The sequence below is a fragment of the Dendrobium catenatum genome, unplaced genomic scaffold (assembly GCF_001605985.2).
Source record: "Dendrobium catenatum unplaced genomic scaffold, ASM160598v2 fragScaff_scaffold_317, whole genome shotgun sequence".
Lineage (NCBI taxonomy): Eukaryota > Viridiplantae > Streptophyta > Magnoliopsida > Asparagales > Orchidaceae > Dendrobium > Dendrobium catenatum.
In genome coordinates, this window is record NW_021318779.1 from 141,535 (window position 1) to 160,508 (window position 18,974).

An 18,974-nucleotide genomic window follows, 5' to 3' on the forward strand; every position below is an offset into this window, starting at 1 on the left:
TACAGGGCCAAGGGAAGGCCTCAATTGAAAGAATGGAGGGAGAAGGGGGGATCTCCGGACCTTCTTACATAGAGAGGGGCCTTAGGCCTACACGAGGGATACCACCCATACAGGGTGAAGACAAGGCCTCAATTAAAAGAATGAAGGGAGAAGAGAATGTGCAGGAATTTCATACCCCCTATGGGGTATTTATAGCAGGAGGGAGAAGTTGAAAAAAAAATCTAAACTGCTGGCGATTTGGGATAACCGCCAGCAATTTCCAAACTGCGGCCAGCTTGCAAACTAGCTAATGGGTCAGGCACGGGCTAGGATTGGGCCTGGCGCAGGTCAGACACGGGCCAGCGGGTAGGCCGGGCAATGCGCAGGCAGTGCAGCGACGCCGCGCGGTAGTGGTGGAAGCCAGCGGCAATCGCCGGCGACTTTTCCGTCTCGACCCGTTTTCAGGCCCAATTTTGGGCCCGGAAAGGTCAAATCGGATATTTTTGGGGTCCTCGAAATCAATTTTTGATGTTTTTGATTCAATTTTTGCACCTTTCGAACCTTTCGGGACCTCTACGCCCATGAACGGAACGTGTGAACGGACTACGTTCAAAAATCACCCGAAAAATTTTCTACGGGCTATAATGCATATTTTCATACTTCTGGAGCATCGACGTCCGAAAATAAGGGGGCAACTGATACATCCTCAAAAAATTATCTTGTTCGGGTATGAATCTCGATGTAAAATCAAGTTGGAAACTTCCAAAATTAAAATTGGGACCATCCGAACTCCGATTTCAACAAACTTTCAGTCAAACTGAACATCTTGGAAATACGAACCCAACGACACCAAACTCATCTCAATCCGAGCCCAAATGAGTCCAAATTAAGGACCCGAAGCACTATTGGAATGTTCGAACCACAATTTGGGTTACCAAACGGCTTCTAAACATGATGTGCCTGTAGTCAAATCGAGCGGCTCAACGAGACGAATCTAACGAGCCCAAGATCGTCGAATTCTAACATCATTAAGACCTTCAATTGTCTAACGAACGATCCATAATCAAGGGATTCAACATCGGCCGTCCATTTAATCACTTCCCATTTACCCTTAATCTCTCACCTATTTACGGGCTATGTCACTCCAGAAACCTAAAAATAGACCCCTCATTTCACTTGAAAGGGGGACCGAAGCAAGAAGAGAAGAAGGAAGAAGAGAAGGAGGAGAAGGAAGAGAAGGAAGAGAAGGAAGAGAAGGAAGAAGCACCTCCTCGACCACCGCCGGACTTCCGCCGGACCACCACTTGAGGCCCTCACCGCCGTCGGACCACCGCCTGATGTCGTTGCTCCGCCGAACAACCACTTGAGGCCCTCACCTCCGCCATACCACCACTTGAAGCCCTCACCTCTGCCGGACTACCGCCTAACGTCTCTGCTCTTCTGGACCACCACTTGAGGCCCTCTCCTCCGCCGAACCACCACTTGAGGCCCTCTCCTCCGTCGGATCACCACTTGAGACCCTCACCTCCGCTGGAACACCGCCTGACATTGTTTCTCCGCCGGACCACCACCTGAGGCCAGGACTTATGCAAGACCACCAATTGAGGCCCTTGCCTCCGCCGGACCACTAATTGAGGCCCTTACCTCCGCTGAACCATCGCTTGAGGTTGACCACTTGAAGCCCTGAGCTCCGTCGGACCACCACTTAAGGCTTAAACTTCTGCCGAACCATCACTTGAGGCCCGGACTTCCACCGGACCACCGCTTGAGGCCCTGTGCTTCTCCAGGCCACCACCTAAGGCTCGGACTTCAGCCGAACCGCCACTTGAGGCCCTGTGATCCACCAGGACACCACTTGAGGCCTTGATTTCTGTCGGACCACCACCTGAGGCCCGAACTTCTGTCGGACCACCACTTGAGGCCCTGTGCTCCACCAGAACACCATCTGAGGCCCGAACTTCCGTCGGACCAGTACTTGAGGCATTGAGCTCCACTAGGGCACCACTTGATTCCCAGAGTACTCCCATAATACTACCCTTTAACTATGGTCTTACGGACCCCTATCTCCTACCAATTACAGTCTTTCTGACCTACGCGCCTATTATGGTCATTCTGACCTCCATCACCAGACAACTGTCTTTCTGACCCCGGTCTCCTACCAACTACAGTCCTTACAATGGTCCTTCTAACCTCCATCACCAGACAACGGTCTTTCTGACCCCCAGTCTCCTGCCGACTACAGTCCTTCCGACATCCGTCACCTACAATGGTCCTTCCAACCTCCATCCCTAGACAACGGTCTTCCTGACCTCGGTCTCCTGCCGACTACGGTCCTTCCGACCTCCTTTGCCTACTATGGTCCTTCTGACCTTCATCACCAGACAACGATCTTTCAGACTCCTATCTCCTGTCGACGACAGGCCTTCCGACCTCCGTCGTCTACTATGATCATTTTGACCTCCATCACCAGACAACGGTATTTCCGGCTTCCGTTCTATCGACTATGATAGTGCCGACCAAACAAACATGTCTATATTGTAACTCCCACCATGTAATGCGCTCTATATGATGTACATTTGTATCATCAAGCCAAGACCTCCCAAGGAAGGGCCTCATTTGTAATCGACTACAAATACTAGTGGATTCATTCAAACTAGGCCAGGCCTCGTGGTTTTTCCCCATTTTCAAGGGTTTCCACGTAAAAAATCTGGTCTCTTATGAACGCTTCACCCTCTCTCTTATCTGATTGTGTGCTGGATCTTCGCACAATGCTAAGACGTTAAACTATATATTTCTCTACCGCCGCGAATACTCCAGGACGCAACAATACTCAATTGGGTCATGACACAACCATCAACAAATTGGTTTTAGAAATGCTCCCCCAGCTATGATTCATCAAGAACAAACCAATATTTTCCCTTAAATTACAGGAACATTACTCACAGATGAAATTGTTGCACGTACTGCAACACTCTTAACCAAGATAAAATCTTCAATCGATTTCTAATCTCTCTAATAACTCCACGCTTGACCTTCATGCTAACTACAATCTATTTTGGATGGCTGACAACTATATTTCAAATACAGTCGCTCACCATGGTCATTATGAATTTTGCCAGTCCATTGAACAGGATCTCAACATTTCAAAATATTATGAATACCAATCCAGAATCTTTCATTGTGTAAATTTGCTCACATTCTCCGATAACATATTAGGCATAATAAATCATTACCAGAACACCAATAACATTTTACCACTATGTTATCATACATGCTCGATAACCAATTCCACCTCAAACAATCCAAATGGCTGTTGGACGTACCAACGATCCAGTACCTAAGCCATATCGTTAGCAAACAAGACTTCACGCCCAACCCCAATAAACTCACTAACATGTAAAGCTAATAAACTCCTAAATCTATAACATCTTGTGAAGCTTCCTGGGTTTACTAACAATTCTTGTGTCCACAACTTCACAAGAATTGCTGCACCATTGGCACCACTCCCGGTTAAAAAATGCCTTCAGTTGGACTATAGATGCATCCATAGCACTCGACGTATCGAAAGCATTCGTCTTGCACTACTTGATTTTGCGAAACCATTTACATCCATATCAATATAACAACTAATTAACCAAAGGTGCATTCACATCATCCTCTGTGAAGTAAACCCTAAACCTAGAAACAATAGCTTTCTTTTGGTGAAATTACTGGCTTCTAATTTAATATTGAGTATAACCAATAATCAAGTCACTGATTCCTTATCGCTTCAATAGTCAGATGAGGCTAGCTATAAATGGGCATCGAACCCCTGAGGTACATATGACCACTGTATCGCTTCAATAGCCAAAAATCAGGACGTCAACAATCTCCAATCCACAATTGCAATAAATGCTTCACACATCAAGGCATCTCCTGCTAAACACAAAAAAATCACTTTGTACGATGACATCATTCGCTAGAAGGGTCGAATAATGCTACTAGCCGACCCAAAAATCAAACAAGAAAACCTCTACGACCATCTTTATTGATAGTCATGGTGCCATCAGAAAATGCTCGAATGACTTATACCACACCACTATTGGCCAAGGATGAAGTGCGATGCATAGGAGTCCGCCAAACCCTACAAGTGACGACATATCAACTGTTCATGTCGATTGGCTCACTGCAGCCACTTCTGATATCTACAACAGCTTGTGAGGAATTAACCACGGACCTCATCATCCATATCCTGCTCTCTCCAACAGCAAAATAACTATCATAGTCGTTGTCCACCGTCTAACAAAATATATGCATTTCTCAGCTCTTCCCTCACGCTTCGGCATGAAGATAGTAGCTAACCTGTTTATACTGAAATATACATGCAGAATGGAGTGCCAAATATAATTCTCTCAACACAACCGCATCTTTATGAGCAATTTTTGGTAGCAATCTTCAATGCTCTTGGCACTAAGTTGTCCTATAGCTTAGCATACCAGCCAAATATAGATGGATAGACGGAAGAATAAACCGTGGGCTTTAGCAATATCTACTATGCTTCTTGATGGAGACACCAGCTGTATGGACTAAATTTATAACGAGGATCAAATACTCTTATAATACAACTTATCATACTTCCATTTGTATGACACCATTTCAAACTCTATATGGCTGACTTCCCCAAGCTATCTACCATTCTGTAGGTGCATAATTGGTAGTTAAGATCATGTATGAACTTTTGAAATTGCGCAATACAGCTTTACTGCACCTGTAAAATATATCTAATATTCTCAATAGTGCATGAAACACCAGGTAGACAACATCAGCGTGTGAAATTCACAATGGGAAAACAAATTTTGGCCAAGCTACAACGATACTATCAAACTTCTGATCGCCACAAGATGTACACCAAAACACGCCTCGACTAGTATGAGTCAATACCAAAGCATACTCGGTTAGTTGCATGCAATCTTCAAGAACCTACTCAAAAACAAATTCACCCATTTTTCATGACTCCTTGCGCAAGAATGTCACCAAAATGATCTCTTCCACAAAACAAGACTAGTTGAGATTCGAAAAAAACCATCCCATAGTTAAGCTTGTGATGATCCTAAGCTCACGCCACACCTATAAGTTAAGTAATCTTATAGTCTAACAGCTAGTCAAATAGGAAGGCTTACACCAAGAAGATGCAATTTGGGCCCTTTACAAAGAGCTTCTCCCATTTTTAAATGATCTCGACCTTAAGGGCAAGTACACATTTACAGCAAAGGGAGAAAATGATCCAAACCGGACGAACACAAAAGATAAACCACAGAGACAAAGACAACAAAGTCAAGTCAAGCAACAGAGAACTGAAACAATGGAAAGTGTCGGAAACATAGATCTCTACCATGTCACAAAGAGTTCCATGAGTAGCATGGATCCATTTTGGGTGGGAGAAAGAATATATGAAGACGTCACTTTCTAAATGGTAAGCTTTTACAAGCGCCTTCTTTTGGTTGTTTTGTAAGAGTGAGAAGAATGAGTACAGGTAATGTTTTTGGGGAGGTCGTTAGTGTTATGGAAGTGGCTAATGCAGAATCAGGAAAGCACGTGTTCGGTTAAGCTGTGGCAAGACTGGCTACTTATTCTTTACACGTGCCCACGTGCTCTGTTATAACAAACTCTGTATTTCATATTCCCTTTGAGCTGTATATATACTACAGTAATGTAGTAAAGCAATTAGCTAATGAAATACAACTTCAGCTCAATTCCTCTGCATTTCCTTTCTACCGTTCTTCTTTACCTTTCTGTATTCTTAGCAGGTTATACTTTCTAACAGTTAGCAGGACAAAAACTGATGCAGCGCCGCACGTGCTGCCATGGTGCCAAGGGCCATCATACCCTTAATTCCTTTTCCACTACTTATTACTATGTTAGTTTTATTAGTACATGTTTACCTTTTTACCTGATTGGTTGTTTTTAGAATCAGGTAGTTACAGCTACAGTAAGCAGCTTCTAGAATTGGCTACAGGGTTTTAGAAACCTATTTAGACGAAAGGCTGAAGGAGAGAAACAGTTTTTGATCTTTTGCAAATACTTGATACTATTCAAGAGAAAAATATACAGGCCTCTGAAGCCTTTCATCTCCATCTTCCCTGTTTCTTCGTTTTTGCTTGTCTTTCTGTGCTTGCAGGTCTTGGGTTACACCAGATTGGTATCAGAGCTATTCGACAGCAATGACGGACAGAGGGAAGACGCCGGTCTCTGGCGACGGTCGGAGTATCGACACATTGGTGGAAAACCAGGCGAACATGATGCGCCAACTGGAGTCGTTGGCCGCCGATGTTCAACGCCTCATGATCGACAGACGCCGCGAGTTCAATCTCCAAAGTCCAAGGGTTCCGCCCCACCATCCCCGTCGTGAAGCGATGCCAGCAGTTGCACCTGGTCGTCGACGAGGAGTGGGCCTTGATCGTTTTGGGCGTCGCATCCCACCCCAAATTCCAGAGGAAACAGATTCAGACGATGAGGTTCTTACAACTCCAGAGGAGAATTTGACCGATTCCGAGGCGGAAGCGGAGGGGCCTGACTATGGTCCTGTTCATGGTGGAAGAAGACGACAACAGTTCTTTCGTCGAACTCAATCTGAGTTTAAAATCAAGGTAGATATACCTTATTTTGATGGTCATGTCCACATTGAGGATTACTTGGACTGAGAAAGAGCCGTTGAGAATTTTTTCGATTACATGGAGATTGAACCCTCCCGGCAAGTGAAATATGTCGCTTGCCGTCTTAGGAGTGGTGCCAGTGCGTGGTGGAACCAACTGTTACAGAGGAGGCAGCGGGAAGGCAAGGGGTCTGTTCGCAATTGGGCCAAGATGAAACAACTTCTGCGTGCACAATTCCTCCCCACAGATTATGAACAAATCCTGTACATGAAATACCAGCAATGTATACAAGGCAACAGATCAGTGAGTGAGTATACAGAAGAGTTCCATCGACTTAGTGCACGCAACAACTTGAATGAGTCGACGAATCAACTCGTAGCTCGGTACATTGGTGGGCTCAAATATGCTATACAGGACAAATTAGAACTAAATTCTGTTTGGTCGTTACCGCAGGCGATCAACTTCGCTTTAAGGGTGGAAATTCAGCTGAACAGGTCGTCCCGGGCACAGTTTAGTCGACGACCTCTTAGTGAATCACTAGCTGATACGGGTAAAGGATTCAGCAAAGTGGGACAGAGCACATCACCAGCCGGGCCAAGCAGCGGTACTCCCAAACCGGGCCAAGCAGCGTCGTCTGATGCCAAATCACAATCCACAGCTAAACCTCCGGCTTCAACTAATCCTTACGCTAAACCAGGAACGTTAAAATGCTTCCGATGTTTTCAACAGGGTCACAAATCGAATGAGTGTCCTCAGCGACAACAACTTCAGTTACTGGAAAATGAAGTAGATGCTGCACCCGATCCACTGGCGGAGGAAAATGAAAATGCTACTGAAGACCTTGAAGGGGATGAAGGAGAACCTCTGGTTTGTGTCATCGAAAAACTGTTGATGGCACCTCGCCAACAGATTGCTTAACAACGGAATGCCATCTTTAAAATAAGGTGTACCATCAACGGAAAGGTTTGCGACCTCCTCATTGATAGTGGCTGCACCGAAAACATCATAGCTCGCTCTGTGGTACAAGCTCTTCAGCTCAAAACAACGAAAAATCCTCACCCTTACAAGATCAGTTGGGTGAAAAAAGGCGTCGACATTCAGGTCACCGACATGTGTCAAGTGACCTTTTCAATAGGCCGTCAGTATGTATGTGATGTATTGTGCGACATACTAGACATGGATGTGTGCCACTTAATTCTCGGGCGTCCATGGCAATTTGATGCCGGCGTCCAATTTGATGGAAGAGCTAATGTCTATACCTTGGACTGGAAGGGCAAGCGTCTTAGACTGCTACCGACGACCCATAACAATACCATCAATCAGTCCAGCTCGCCAACTCTACAGTTAGTGTCCGGTCCAAATTTGCTATTAGCTGTGACTGAGGAGGACCCCATGTGGGCAATGGTATTAACAGATATTCTTACTCCCCAACCTCCAGCTGAAATTCCAGACGAAATCCGTCGTTTGCTAGAGCAATTCAGTGATATCTGCCCGCGTGATCTTCCCAGTGCTCTACCACCATTACGGTCAATCCAGCATCAAATTGATTTCGTGCCCAATGCTGTTCTACCCAATTTGCCACATTATAGGCTCAATCCAAGGGAACAAGAAATCTTGAAGTCTCTGATAGACGAACTACTGCAAAAACAGTTGATCCAAAGCAGTATTAGTCCCTGTGCCGTCCCCGCTCTGCTTGTTCCCAAGAAGAACAATGAATGGCGTCTATGTGTTGACAGCAGGGCTATAAACAAAATTACAGTAAAGTACAGATTTCCTGTACCGAGAATTGACGAATTGCTGGATCACCTCAAGGGAGCGGCCCTGTTCTCCAAACTCGACCTCCGGAGTGGATATCATCAAATCAGGATTCGTCCTGGTGACGAGTGGAAAACAGCCTTCAAGACTCCGTTTGGCCTCTTTGAATGGCGAGTGATGCCATTTGGCCTGTGCAACGCGCCATCTACCTTTATGAGAGTGATCCAACTCATTCTCAAACCAATTTGGGGCCAATTCTGCATTGCTTATTTTGATGATATTCTAGTATACAGCTCTAGTGCCGAAGAACATACAGACCATTTACAGCAGCTATTTCTAATTCTACAGAAGAACCAATTGTTCCTCAATCTGACGAAGTGCCAGTTCGCCACCCAATCGGTGCAGTTCTTGGGATTTTTTATTTCCAAAGATGGCGTGCATATGCATCCTGATAAAGTGTCTGCAATACTCACTTGGCCTCCACCACAATCGTTCTTCGAAATCCGGAGTTTTCACGGCCTGGCGAACTTCTATCGCAAATTCATTCGCGGATTCATCCTCCTTATGAGTCCTATAACTGACTGCTTGAAGTCTAAAATTTTTACTTGGGGGGACCAACAACAACGAAGTTTCGATGCTATTAAAGACGCACTTACTTCAGCTCCAGTGCTTGCCCTGCCCGATTTTGACAAGCTTTTCACCGTAGAAACGGACGCCTCTGCTACAGGTGTCGGTGCTGTGTTGTCTCAGGCTGGTCGGCCCGTGGCCTTCTTTAGTGAGAAGCTGTGCCCGTCTCGACAACGTTGGTCCGCATATGAACAGGAACTTTACTCGATCATACATGCCCTGAAGCAATGGGAGCACTACTTACTGCACCAAGAGTTTGTCCTCTGCACCGACAATAAGGCATTGCAGTTTATTAACAACCAAAAGCACGTCAACCGAATGCACGCCCGCTGGGTCTCCTTCCTACAGAGATTCTCTTTCGTGCTTAAACATCAAGCTGGCAAGAACAATACGGTAGCTGATGCTCTTAGCAGAAAATCCATCCTCCTGACTCAGTTACAGACCGAACTCACTGGGTTATCCTCTTTACAAGAGCTCTATTCCACCGACGCTGATTTTGCTGAGATATGGCGCTGATGCCTCAACACCGAGACAGTTCCCGAATTCTCGGTTCGCCACGGTTTTCTGTTCCACAACAATCTCTTATGCGTCCCTATTTCCTCGTGGCGACAACACCTCATTCGTGAGGCGCATTGTGGGGCATTAGCTGCGCACACAGGCCGTGACAAAACCTTAGCTCAGCTAAAGTCCCGTTTTTACTGGCCAAGATTACGTAGAGATGTTTTTCGCTTTGTGGATCGGTGTTCCGTGTGCCAAAATTATAAAGGTGGAGCTCAAAACACCGGCTTGTATCTACCTCTACCAGTTCCGGACACCATTTGGGAAGACCTCAGCTTGGACTTCGTACTTGGTCTACCTCGTACTCAAAAGGGACATGATTCAGTCATGGTGGTCGTTGACCGCTTCTCCAAAATGGCTCATTTTGTCGCTTGCAAAAAGACGTCCAATGCACTTCACATTGCTCAACTCTTCTTCCATAATATCATCCGGCTTCATGGGGTGCCGAGGAGCCTCACTTCTGATAGGGATGTCAAATTCATCAGCCATTTTTTGCGGAAATTGTGGAAACAACTCGACACAGATCTGCGACTTAGTTCGGCTTATCACCCACAGTCTGACGGACAAACTGAAGTGGTCAACCGGACATTAGGAAGTATGCTACGTTGCTTAGTGCAGGATTATCCGAAACGGTGGGAGGAAGTCTTAACTACTGCGGAGTTCGCTTACAACTCTATGGTGAACCGCTCCACCGGTAAATCTCCTTTCAGCATTGTCTTTACTAAACTTCCTCACTTAGCCTTGGATGTAGCCATTCTCCCGAAGTGCAAGTCCGGCGCAGCGTCCACTTTCACCCGTCAATACTCCAAAATGCTTAAAGATGTGCATACTCAGCTCAATCGTTCGAACCAGCAATACAAAGCCTCTGCTGATCTACATAAACGTCAAGTGCTCTTTCGGGTAGGGGACCTTGTCATGGTCCGATTGCGCCGAGAACGGTTTGCCCCAGGTACCTACAACAAGCTCAGCCGCCGTAAGATCGGCCCAGTTCCCATCGTTGCCAAAATCAAGATAATGCTTACACTGTGGAACTTCCACCCGGCTACAATACCGCACCGACTTTCAATGTCTCTGACATTTGGCCATTTCATCCTCCTGATGATACAGCTGTTGAAATAAGCTCGTCGGAGTCGAGCTCTTCGGCAGATGGGGAGGACTGATGCAGCGCCGCACGTGCTGCCATGGTGCCAAGGGCCATCGTACCCTTAATTCCTTTTCCACTACTTATTACTATGTTAGTTTTATTAGTACATGTTTACCTTTTTACCTGATTGGTTGTTTTTAGAATCAGGTAGTTACAGCTACAGGAAGCAGCTTCTAGAATTGGCTACAGGGTTTTAGAAACCTATTTAGACGAAAGGCTGAAGGAGAGAAACAGTTTTTGATCTTTTGCAAATACTTGATACTATTCAAGAGAAAAATATACAGGCCTCTGAAGCCTTTCATCTCCATCTTCCCTGTTTCTTCGTTTTTGCTTGTCTTTCTGTGCTTGCAGGTCTTGGGTTACACCAAAAACAATCCTCATTATTCTCTATCTCGGAGAACTTTCATATTCTTCTTTTGCATTTCAGGGAGTTATGGGTGTTCTCAAATCATTTATTACCTTTCTTCTCGCTGTAATATTTGTGCTTGGGTGTCCTAAAATATGTTCCTTGGCTGACATTCTAAATTACAATACAAAATCGCAGCATAACATCCAAAATTATCACTCCAAAATGAGAGCACACAAATATAACACGAGATTTTTTCAGTTTCAGCTGAAATAAGACAAAAAACAGAGAGAAACATAAATAGAACAGCATATTCATATACAAGCTAGTAGTTAATTAGACTCAAGCTGCGCATACCAAATGCCCTGGATTTTCACATCCTTCGGCGCCTTGGCCCCAAGATCTGTGTCAGATGGCTGCAAGCTCTCAAACACCCCAATAACCTCCCCTGTCTCCGGCTTGCTCTTGCTCACACTGAGACTAATTTTTCCATTACTAGAGGAAGTATTCTTTATATTCTCCTTAGTAAGCTCCTCCTCATCCCCTCTTCCTCCTGCCGGTAATGCCACCGCGTTGTCATACCCACTTGACCCTCCCCTTCCCTTTGGATCCAGAAACGACGATCCACGATAGCTGGGCACCAGGAACTGTCCTCCAAACGCCTCCGGCTTCCCAGTGGCCACCAACTGCTTGATAGTAAACAAAAAAGGAACACGTTCGCCGCCAGGTAGCTGCACGGTTACAGCAGCATAGTCGATCCCATCCTTCTCCTCAAATTTGAGGGATCCGTCAGGGGAAACGTCCAATGGTCCCTCGATCTCATCTAGTGTGTAGGTCAGTCGGGTCATGAGTTTGGTGGGCTGGAAATCAGGAGGAGCATTCTTGCTTACGCCCTCGGCCTTGACTGTGAAAGAAGTGGGCTCCAAGCACAACTTCTTAACGTAGTACTTACCCGGCTTGAAGACGAAGGAGTCTACGCCGCCCTCAATCGTCGGACACTGGTTGGCAGTTCCGGACCCTTTCACCTCCATGTACGTCTTGCTCTGGATCTCGTCAAAGGTCAGCCTCTTGGGTACTCCCTCCGCGTTCGCTCCCTGCAAATAATTACAATTATAAAAAAGACCATCTTCTACTTTTATAAGTGAAAGAGTGAGCAAACCGCGACGAGCAGAGCAGAAGTAGCCAGCGCGATTCCGCCGAGCTTGGTGGCGTGGATACACTTCTGCGCGACATCACGAAGAAGATCGGAGTGAGTGGAACAGCTAATCTTGCCGCCTGCGGGTTGTTCAACTCCAAAAGATTTATAGAGCTGCTGTGGAGCTGGCCTAAGCTGCAACCCTGAAACAAATCTCGACGGATATCCGACCTTGGCAGGCAAGAAAGTCGCCGCCGCTTGAAGTGAGGCTGCCATGATCTTTGTCCCTCCCTCGCTATTTTTCTTGGAAGTCTCCTCTTCTACCTGTTCTTAGTGGTGGGTGTTATTTCTGCGCTGGGCACGGCGGGTGGATAAGAGGTTTTGGATAAGGGGATGCCATTCATTGGTGGAAAGAGGGTATGGCATCGATGTCTTGTGTTCGACACGTGAGCTAGCCGATGGCTTTGCCTTATCAGTTCGAAGTGGTGGATGGTTGCGTGGGACCGACCAACTTCATTGGTTGGATCTCCACAAATTTTCTATGTAATAACACATCAGCAAATTAGACCAAAAAAGGACAACTCAAAGATGTGTACGGCTACCGAGGAAGACGATATCTCTCAAACTTAATATGACTTGCTTACACGTGTAAACCTATTTGTCCATAAATATAGACTCTTGTTTACATCTATGTACAACTTTCCTCTTTACTGATTAATGAAATACTTCTTTACTCTTTTATGTCTCTCTCTAGTTCTCTTTATGGTATCAGAGCCTCCTAGGCTCACTGTCATCTTCTTTCCCGATCATCTCCTGTAATATCTTAGTTCTTTTTTTTTTCTCTAGATCGCGATCTTGGTCCGTCTCCGACGTTCCCGCATCAATGGTGGCTCCGACCGTCTCTAAAAAAACTGAATCATCCTCCGACGTTACTCCCGTCAACACCGAATAGCTCAGAAACGCTCCAGATGACAGTGTCATTCCCTCCTCCCTCAAATTTCTCATTTCAAACATCAAAACCATCATTCCCATACAACTGATCAACGACAACTATGCGACATGGCGATCTCAAATCTTGAAGCTCTTCCGCGCAAACAACTACAATGGTTTTCTTGATCAAAACACCACTGTAACATCTCGGCTTATTATCGACTCCATCGGCATCTCTAAAATCAACGAAGCCTACTGTTGATGGGTTCTTGCAGATCAGAACCTCACCGCCGCAATATGCTCAACCATTTCGGCAAGTATTCTTTCGTATGTCTTACATCTTGACAACTGTGAGGACATCTGGAGCACTCTTGAAAGGCGCCTGCATGCGACGAATCGCTCGCGGGTAATCCAGCTCAAAAATGAGCTCTATCACATCAGCATGGGCCAACAAACAATGCTTCAATATCTTACCAACATCAAGACGTTGGTCGACAACATCTCCGCAGCCATAAGCCCCATCGACAATGAAGACATCTTGCTTTACACCCTCAACGGGCTGCCCCCTCAATACTAGGCGTTCAAGACATCCATCCACACCACGCTCACTCCGGTCGCTCTAGAAGATCTTTATTCGCTTCTTTTATGCGAAGAGATCAATCTATCAACAGATCTTGCGAAAGACCACTCCAATCTAACTATGCAGATGGCTCTTTACTCCAATCGCTCCAGGGAACGTGGTCGTGGGCGATCCAATTCTTACTCGCGCAGACAATCCACCTCCAGCAATCAACAAAACTCATCCTCTACTTTGAACACATCCACGTCTCTTATCATCTGCCAAATTTGTGGAAAAAGAAGGCACACCGCCAACAATTGCTAGCATCACTTCAACGCTAATTATGCATCGACCTCTATAGCACTTACGACATCTAATAATATGATCACAAGTGATTGGATTATCGACTCTGGCGCATCCTCTCTGTTAAGAGAGTTTCTATTTGCATGTTTTACATTATTGTAACTTTTATAATTTTAATGATTTCAAATATTATTGTTTATGTGTTGATATCTCCTAACACTTTTTGGAAGATTTATTTTTTGCTCTTGTGTGAACTAACACATTTAGAAAAATCAAACTCCATACTACTGAAAACTTCAAATCAAATTCAGCATGAGATATTTTATAAATTGAAGCTTGTACTTTTCTTTGAATTAAGTTTGAGAGGGAGTGATTGTAATTGAGTTAATAAGCACACACACTTGAGGAGATCTTTAAAAATTTATAAGGATCTACGGGACGAACATAGTTCGTATAGGACGATGAAGTCCGTTATCTCCTCGAAAGAGCAATGAAACGAACAGGAAGCAACAAAAATTTATCTAAGTCCTGATCGTCCGGGACAAATTTTTATTCGTCCAAGTACAAAATCTCCTCTGGAAAATTTTCGTTCATACGAAATTTATATTTGTGCCAAGAGGAAATTCTCTCTGGAAAAATTTCATCCAGATGAACTCCAATTCTTTCCAGGATGAAATGTCCTCTAGAAAAATTTCGTTCAGATAAAATTTAAATTCGTGCCAGGACGAAATGCTCTCTGGAAAATTTCGTCTAGACGAACTCCAATTCGTCCCAGGACGAAATGTCCTCTGAAAAATTTTTGTTCAGATGAAATCCATATTCGTGCAAGGATGAAATGTCCTCTTTAAAAATTTTGTCTGGACGAACGCATATTCGTCCCAGGACGAAGCGAACCGACTCTTAAAAAAAATTGGCAACTTCCTGCAGTTTTCGGAACCAACCTATGGTATAATCGTTCGTACCGGACGAACCTGGTTCGTACGGGATGATTATTATATACGAAGTTAGTTTGTACCAATATACATTGGGTTCATTTCCAACTGAATTAAGTAACATCGTCCAGGACGATCCACGATCGTACGGTACGATCCACTGCTGACAACTTGAATTTTAATAGTTTTTGGACGATTTTTTTTGTGTCTTTCCTATATAAAGTCCAATATAAACTGTCACTTAATCTTTTTACCTACTGATCTTTATGCCAATTAAAAGAAGAGTCAAGAAGAGAGTGTGAGAGAGTGTTTGAAGGAGAATTCTTACTACTAGAGTATGAAGGTTTCACTTGGTACTCAAAGGTAAGAGTCTCTACTTTTGATTTTTTATTACTTCACTCTTTTATCTCTTCCTTCTAGATTTCTTGTGAAGACGATCTGTCAAGGAGATCCGGTTCTCTACCGATACTTAGAGAGTGTGAACAACCGAAGGGTTCTCTACCCACACTAGGAGAGTGTGAACAGCCGAAGGGTTCTCTGCCCACACTAGGAGAGTTTGAACAGCCGAAGGATTCTCTGACCACACTAGGAGAGTGTGAACAGCCGAAGGGTTCTCTGCCCACATTAGGAGAGTGTGAAAGAACGAAGGGTTCTCTGCCTATACCGGGAGAGTGTGAAAGGATGATCGGTTCTCTGCCAATACTGAGAAGAGTGTAAAAGGACGACGGTTCTCTGCCGCACCGGGTAGTGGTGGAAGAGAGTTTTGTAAAGGCTTCTCCGCTTTGCTGTGGGTGTAAAAGGAGAGTCACTAGTGATATTAGTGCAATACTCGGAGGGTGCCTCCTGAGAGTGGATGTAGGTCGTGTTTAACCGAACCACTATAAATCTCGTGTCTTTTATTTTTTCGCTGCTTTTATTTTTGTTTTATTGTTTCTAACTTGTGGTTGAAAAACTTTTTTCTATAAAATTTACTAAAGTTAAATTCTTGGTTTTAAATTTTAAAAGAGGGTAAAATTTTTTAAATACCAATTCACCCCCCCTCTTGGTTATCGCTGGGACATAAGCTTAGGCTTAACAACTTAATTCATAGTGAACAAGTTTCAACAAGTGGTATCAGAGCTTTGTTTCAAAATCATAAGTTTAGACTACTTTTTTATTAACGTAGATGGCTACATTTGGAAATCGAAATACACCTGAGGGTTACTCTATAACTAAACCTCCATTGTTCGACAATATTCCTTTTAATTTTTTGGAAAACAAGCATGTCTATATTTTTATAGTCACTTGATTATCATATGTGGATCTTAGTTTAGGAAGGGTATACAAAACCAACTAGACTAGTTGAAGGAGTTAGAGTTAAAACACCTTTTGTGGACTGGACAGTAGAAGAACGTGACTTAGCAAACTAAACACCAAATGCTTAAACAGTTTCTTTTGTGCACTTAAATCAGAAGATTACATACGGGTTTCTACTTGCAAGAGTGGAAAGGACACATGGGATAGACTTTGTATAACATATGAGGGGACTAATGAGGTTAAGTAATCTAGACTTAATATATTGTTGCATGATTATGAACTATTTCGCATGAAATCTAATGATTTTATTTCTGATATGTACATAAGATTCACACAAATAATCACCTCTTTACAAGCATTAGGTAGGGAACTAATGAATACTGAAATGGTTAATAAGATTCTTCGTTGTTTGCCTACTACTTATGATGCTAAAATTACTGCAATTATAGAGTCTAAAGATCTAAACATTTACTATATTGACAATCTTCTTGATTCGCTAATTGCTTACGAGCAAGGAGTTAGTCAAAGAAAGATTGATGCAGGTGAACCACGAAGGGAGAAGAACATAGCACTAAAAGTGGAGGATTCTGAGAGTGAACACTCACAACCTGAGGATGAAGACTACATCGCATTAATGACTAGACAATTCAGAAGCTTTCTAAAAAGGAAGCAAAAGAGACACCAGCAATGGAATAGAGGTAAATTTAATAAAAATGTAAAGGTTTCAAATGATATTATTTGCTATGAGTGCAGGAAACCTGGATATATAAAGACAGATTACCCAAAACTCAAAACCACTCCTAGCAAGGAGAAGATAGTGGAAAAACCTTTTGTACAAAGAGCTTTTTGGGTGAACTCAACTTCGGACTCGTCAGAGACAGAAAAGGAAGAGGAAGTCACTAATCTGTGCTTAATGGCTGATAGTCTTGATCAGTCAGATCAATAAGAGGTATGTGACTTAAGTTATGATGAATTTTTTGAACATATGCATGATGCATATAGAAAAATGAAGAAACTGCATGCTAGTCTAAGTTTAGAATTTGAAGAACTACAAAAGAATCATAAAATCCTTATGAAAGATCATGCTTTAATTAATGACAACCACATAAAATTACTTGATGAGCTTGATAACTTGAATAAAAATCATGAAAATTTAAAATCATCCAATGCAGAACTTGAGAAAGATTTTAAAAATTTTAAGGATGCATCAGAGAGCAAGATTTATAGATCAAATTATACAAATCAAATTTTGAAAGATATGAATTCATTTTATAAATTATCAATAAAAGCTCTCGAGGATAATAGGATACCCCCTAAACTAGAAGATTTCACTAATCCTATTTTGTATCCTAAATTTATGCAATCCCTAAATAGATAAATGAATAGTAGTAGACTTTGGAATTTTTTCCAAAAGTCAAATATAACAATTGTTGATTGATTGGACACATAGCTCACACTTGTACTTTGAAGAAGAAAACTTATTTAGTGTTGAAACCTAAGATGCATAAACCTAGACATATCATACATGCATCTCTTTATAAATTTCTAAAAGGAGAACCCAAACTTGTTTGAATTCTCAGGTCTAACATTTGATAATTTTGTAGGTTCGCTCTCACATAAGACCTCGTGAGAGCATATGATACCTGGACAGCGGATGTTCAAAGCATATGACTGGAGATACTGCTCAATTCATATCACTGGAAGCCAAGAGTGGAGGCAAGGTTACACTTGGAGATAACACCATAAAGAATGTGATTGGGACAGGTATGATTTGAAATCTAAAGAATTTTTATATTGAAAATATGTTATTGGTAGAAGGCTTAAAGCATAATTTATTAAGTATAAGCCAGTTATGTGACAAAGGATATTGTGTAAATTTTTTTTTTACTAGCTGCATTTTAAGTCTAAATGGAAATGATGTTTTGAATGGTAAAAGGGTAAATAATATTTATATGTTAGACTTGAATTGCATTCAAACTCCTCCTACTTTTTCTTTAAAAACTATTTCTGATGAGTCATGGCTTTGTCATAGGAGACTTTGTCATTCTAGCATGAAAAACCTTAGGAGAATTACCCAAAAGAACTTAGTAAGAGGTATACCAAAACTAGACTTTACTAAGAACCACCTTTGTGATGCATGTCAATTAGAAAAGCAAGTGAAGTCCTCTTTTCAATTCAATAAAGATCTTAGAACTAGTAAACCATTGGAGATTTTGTATATGGATCTTTTTGGACCAGTTGGAACTATAAGTCTAGGAGGGAAGGTATACGATTTTGTGATTGTGGATGATTACTCAAGATTCACATAGGTTAAATTTCTATTTCATAAGAGTGAATAATTTGAGGAATTTAGAAATTTTTTGACTTGGATTAAAAAAAAACTTGGGTGTAAAATTATGACTATACAAAGTGATCATGGAGGAGAATTTGAAAATGAAAGATTTGAGTATTTTTATAAGGAGAAAGGAATTGATCACAACTTTTCTACACTTAGAACCCCTTAGTAGAATGGGGTAGTCGAAAGGAAAAATAGAATATTAATAGAAGCCGCCCGAGCAATGTTGGCAGAATACTCACTTCTCAAATACTTTTGGGCTGAAGAGGTTAGCATTACATGTTATGTTTTTAATAGGGTGAATGTGAGATCTTAATTAAATAAAACACCCTATGAATTGCTAAAAGGAAGAACACGTAATTTATCTCATTTGCATGTTTTTGGTTGCAAGGTGTTTATACATAATAATAGAAAATCTGCCTTAGTTTTGATCCAAAATCAGA

The 18,974-nt window shown here is 42.8% G+C and overlaps 1 protein-coding gene and 1 long non-coding RNA gene across 2 annotated transcripts; one reads left to right on the plus strand and one right to left on the minus strand.

Annotated features, from left to right (window-relative positions):
* Positions 1-2,832: 2,832 nt before the first annotated feature.
* Positions 2,833-11,347, plus strand: LOC114579335. The gene is made up of 2 exons (XR_003700266.1): positions 2,833-6,136; positions 11,047-11,347. It is a non-coding gene; the product is annotated as an uncharacterized LOC114579335 (long non-coding RNA).
* Positions 11,236-12,549, minus strand: LOC110113815 (oxygen-evolving enhancer protein 1, chloroplastic). Its single transcript, XM_020846514.2, has 2 exons — positions 12,201-12,549; positions 11,236-12,135 (listed from the first exon to the last, which is right to left on the minus strand). Exons 1-2 carry the CDS (start codon positions 12,450-12,452, stop codon positions 11,374-11,376), a joined length of 1,014 nt encoding a protein of 337 aa, XP_020702173.1. The 5' UTR covers positions 12,453-12,549; the 3' UTR covers positions 11,236-11,373.
* Positions 12,550-18,974: the final 6,425 nt, after the last annotated feature.

What these genes read in the sequence shown, in the direction of transcription:
- LOC110113815 (XM_020846514.2), bottom strand. Translation starts at nt 12,452, where the DNA reads ATGGCAGCCTCACTTCAAGCGGCGGCGACTTTCTTGCCTGCCAAGGTC. An exon ending in CTTCTGCTCTGCTCGTCGCG is followed by an intron (nt 12,136 to 12,200) that starts GTTTGCTCACTC and finishes AATTATTTGCAG; the next exon opens with GGAGCGAACGCGGAGGGAGT.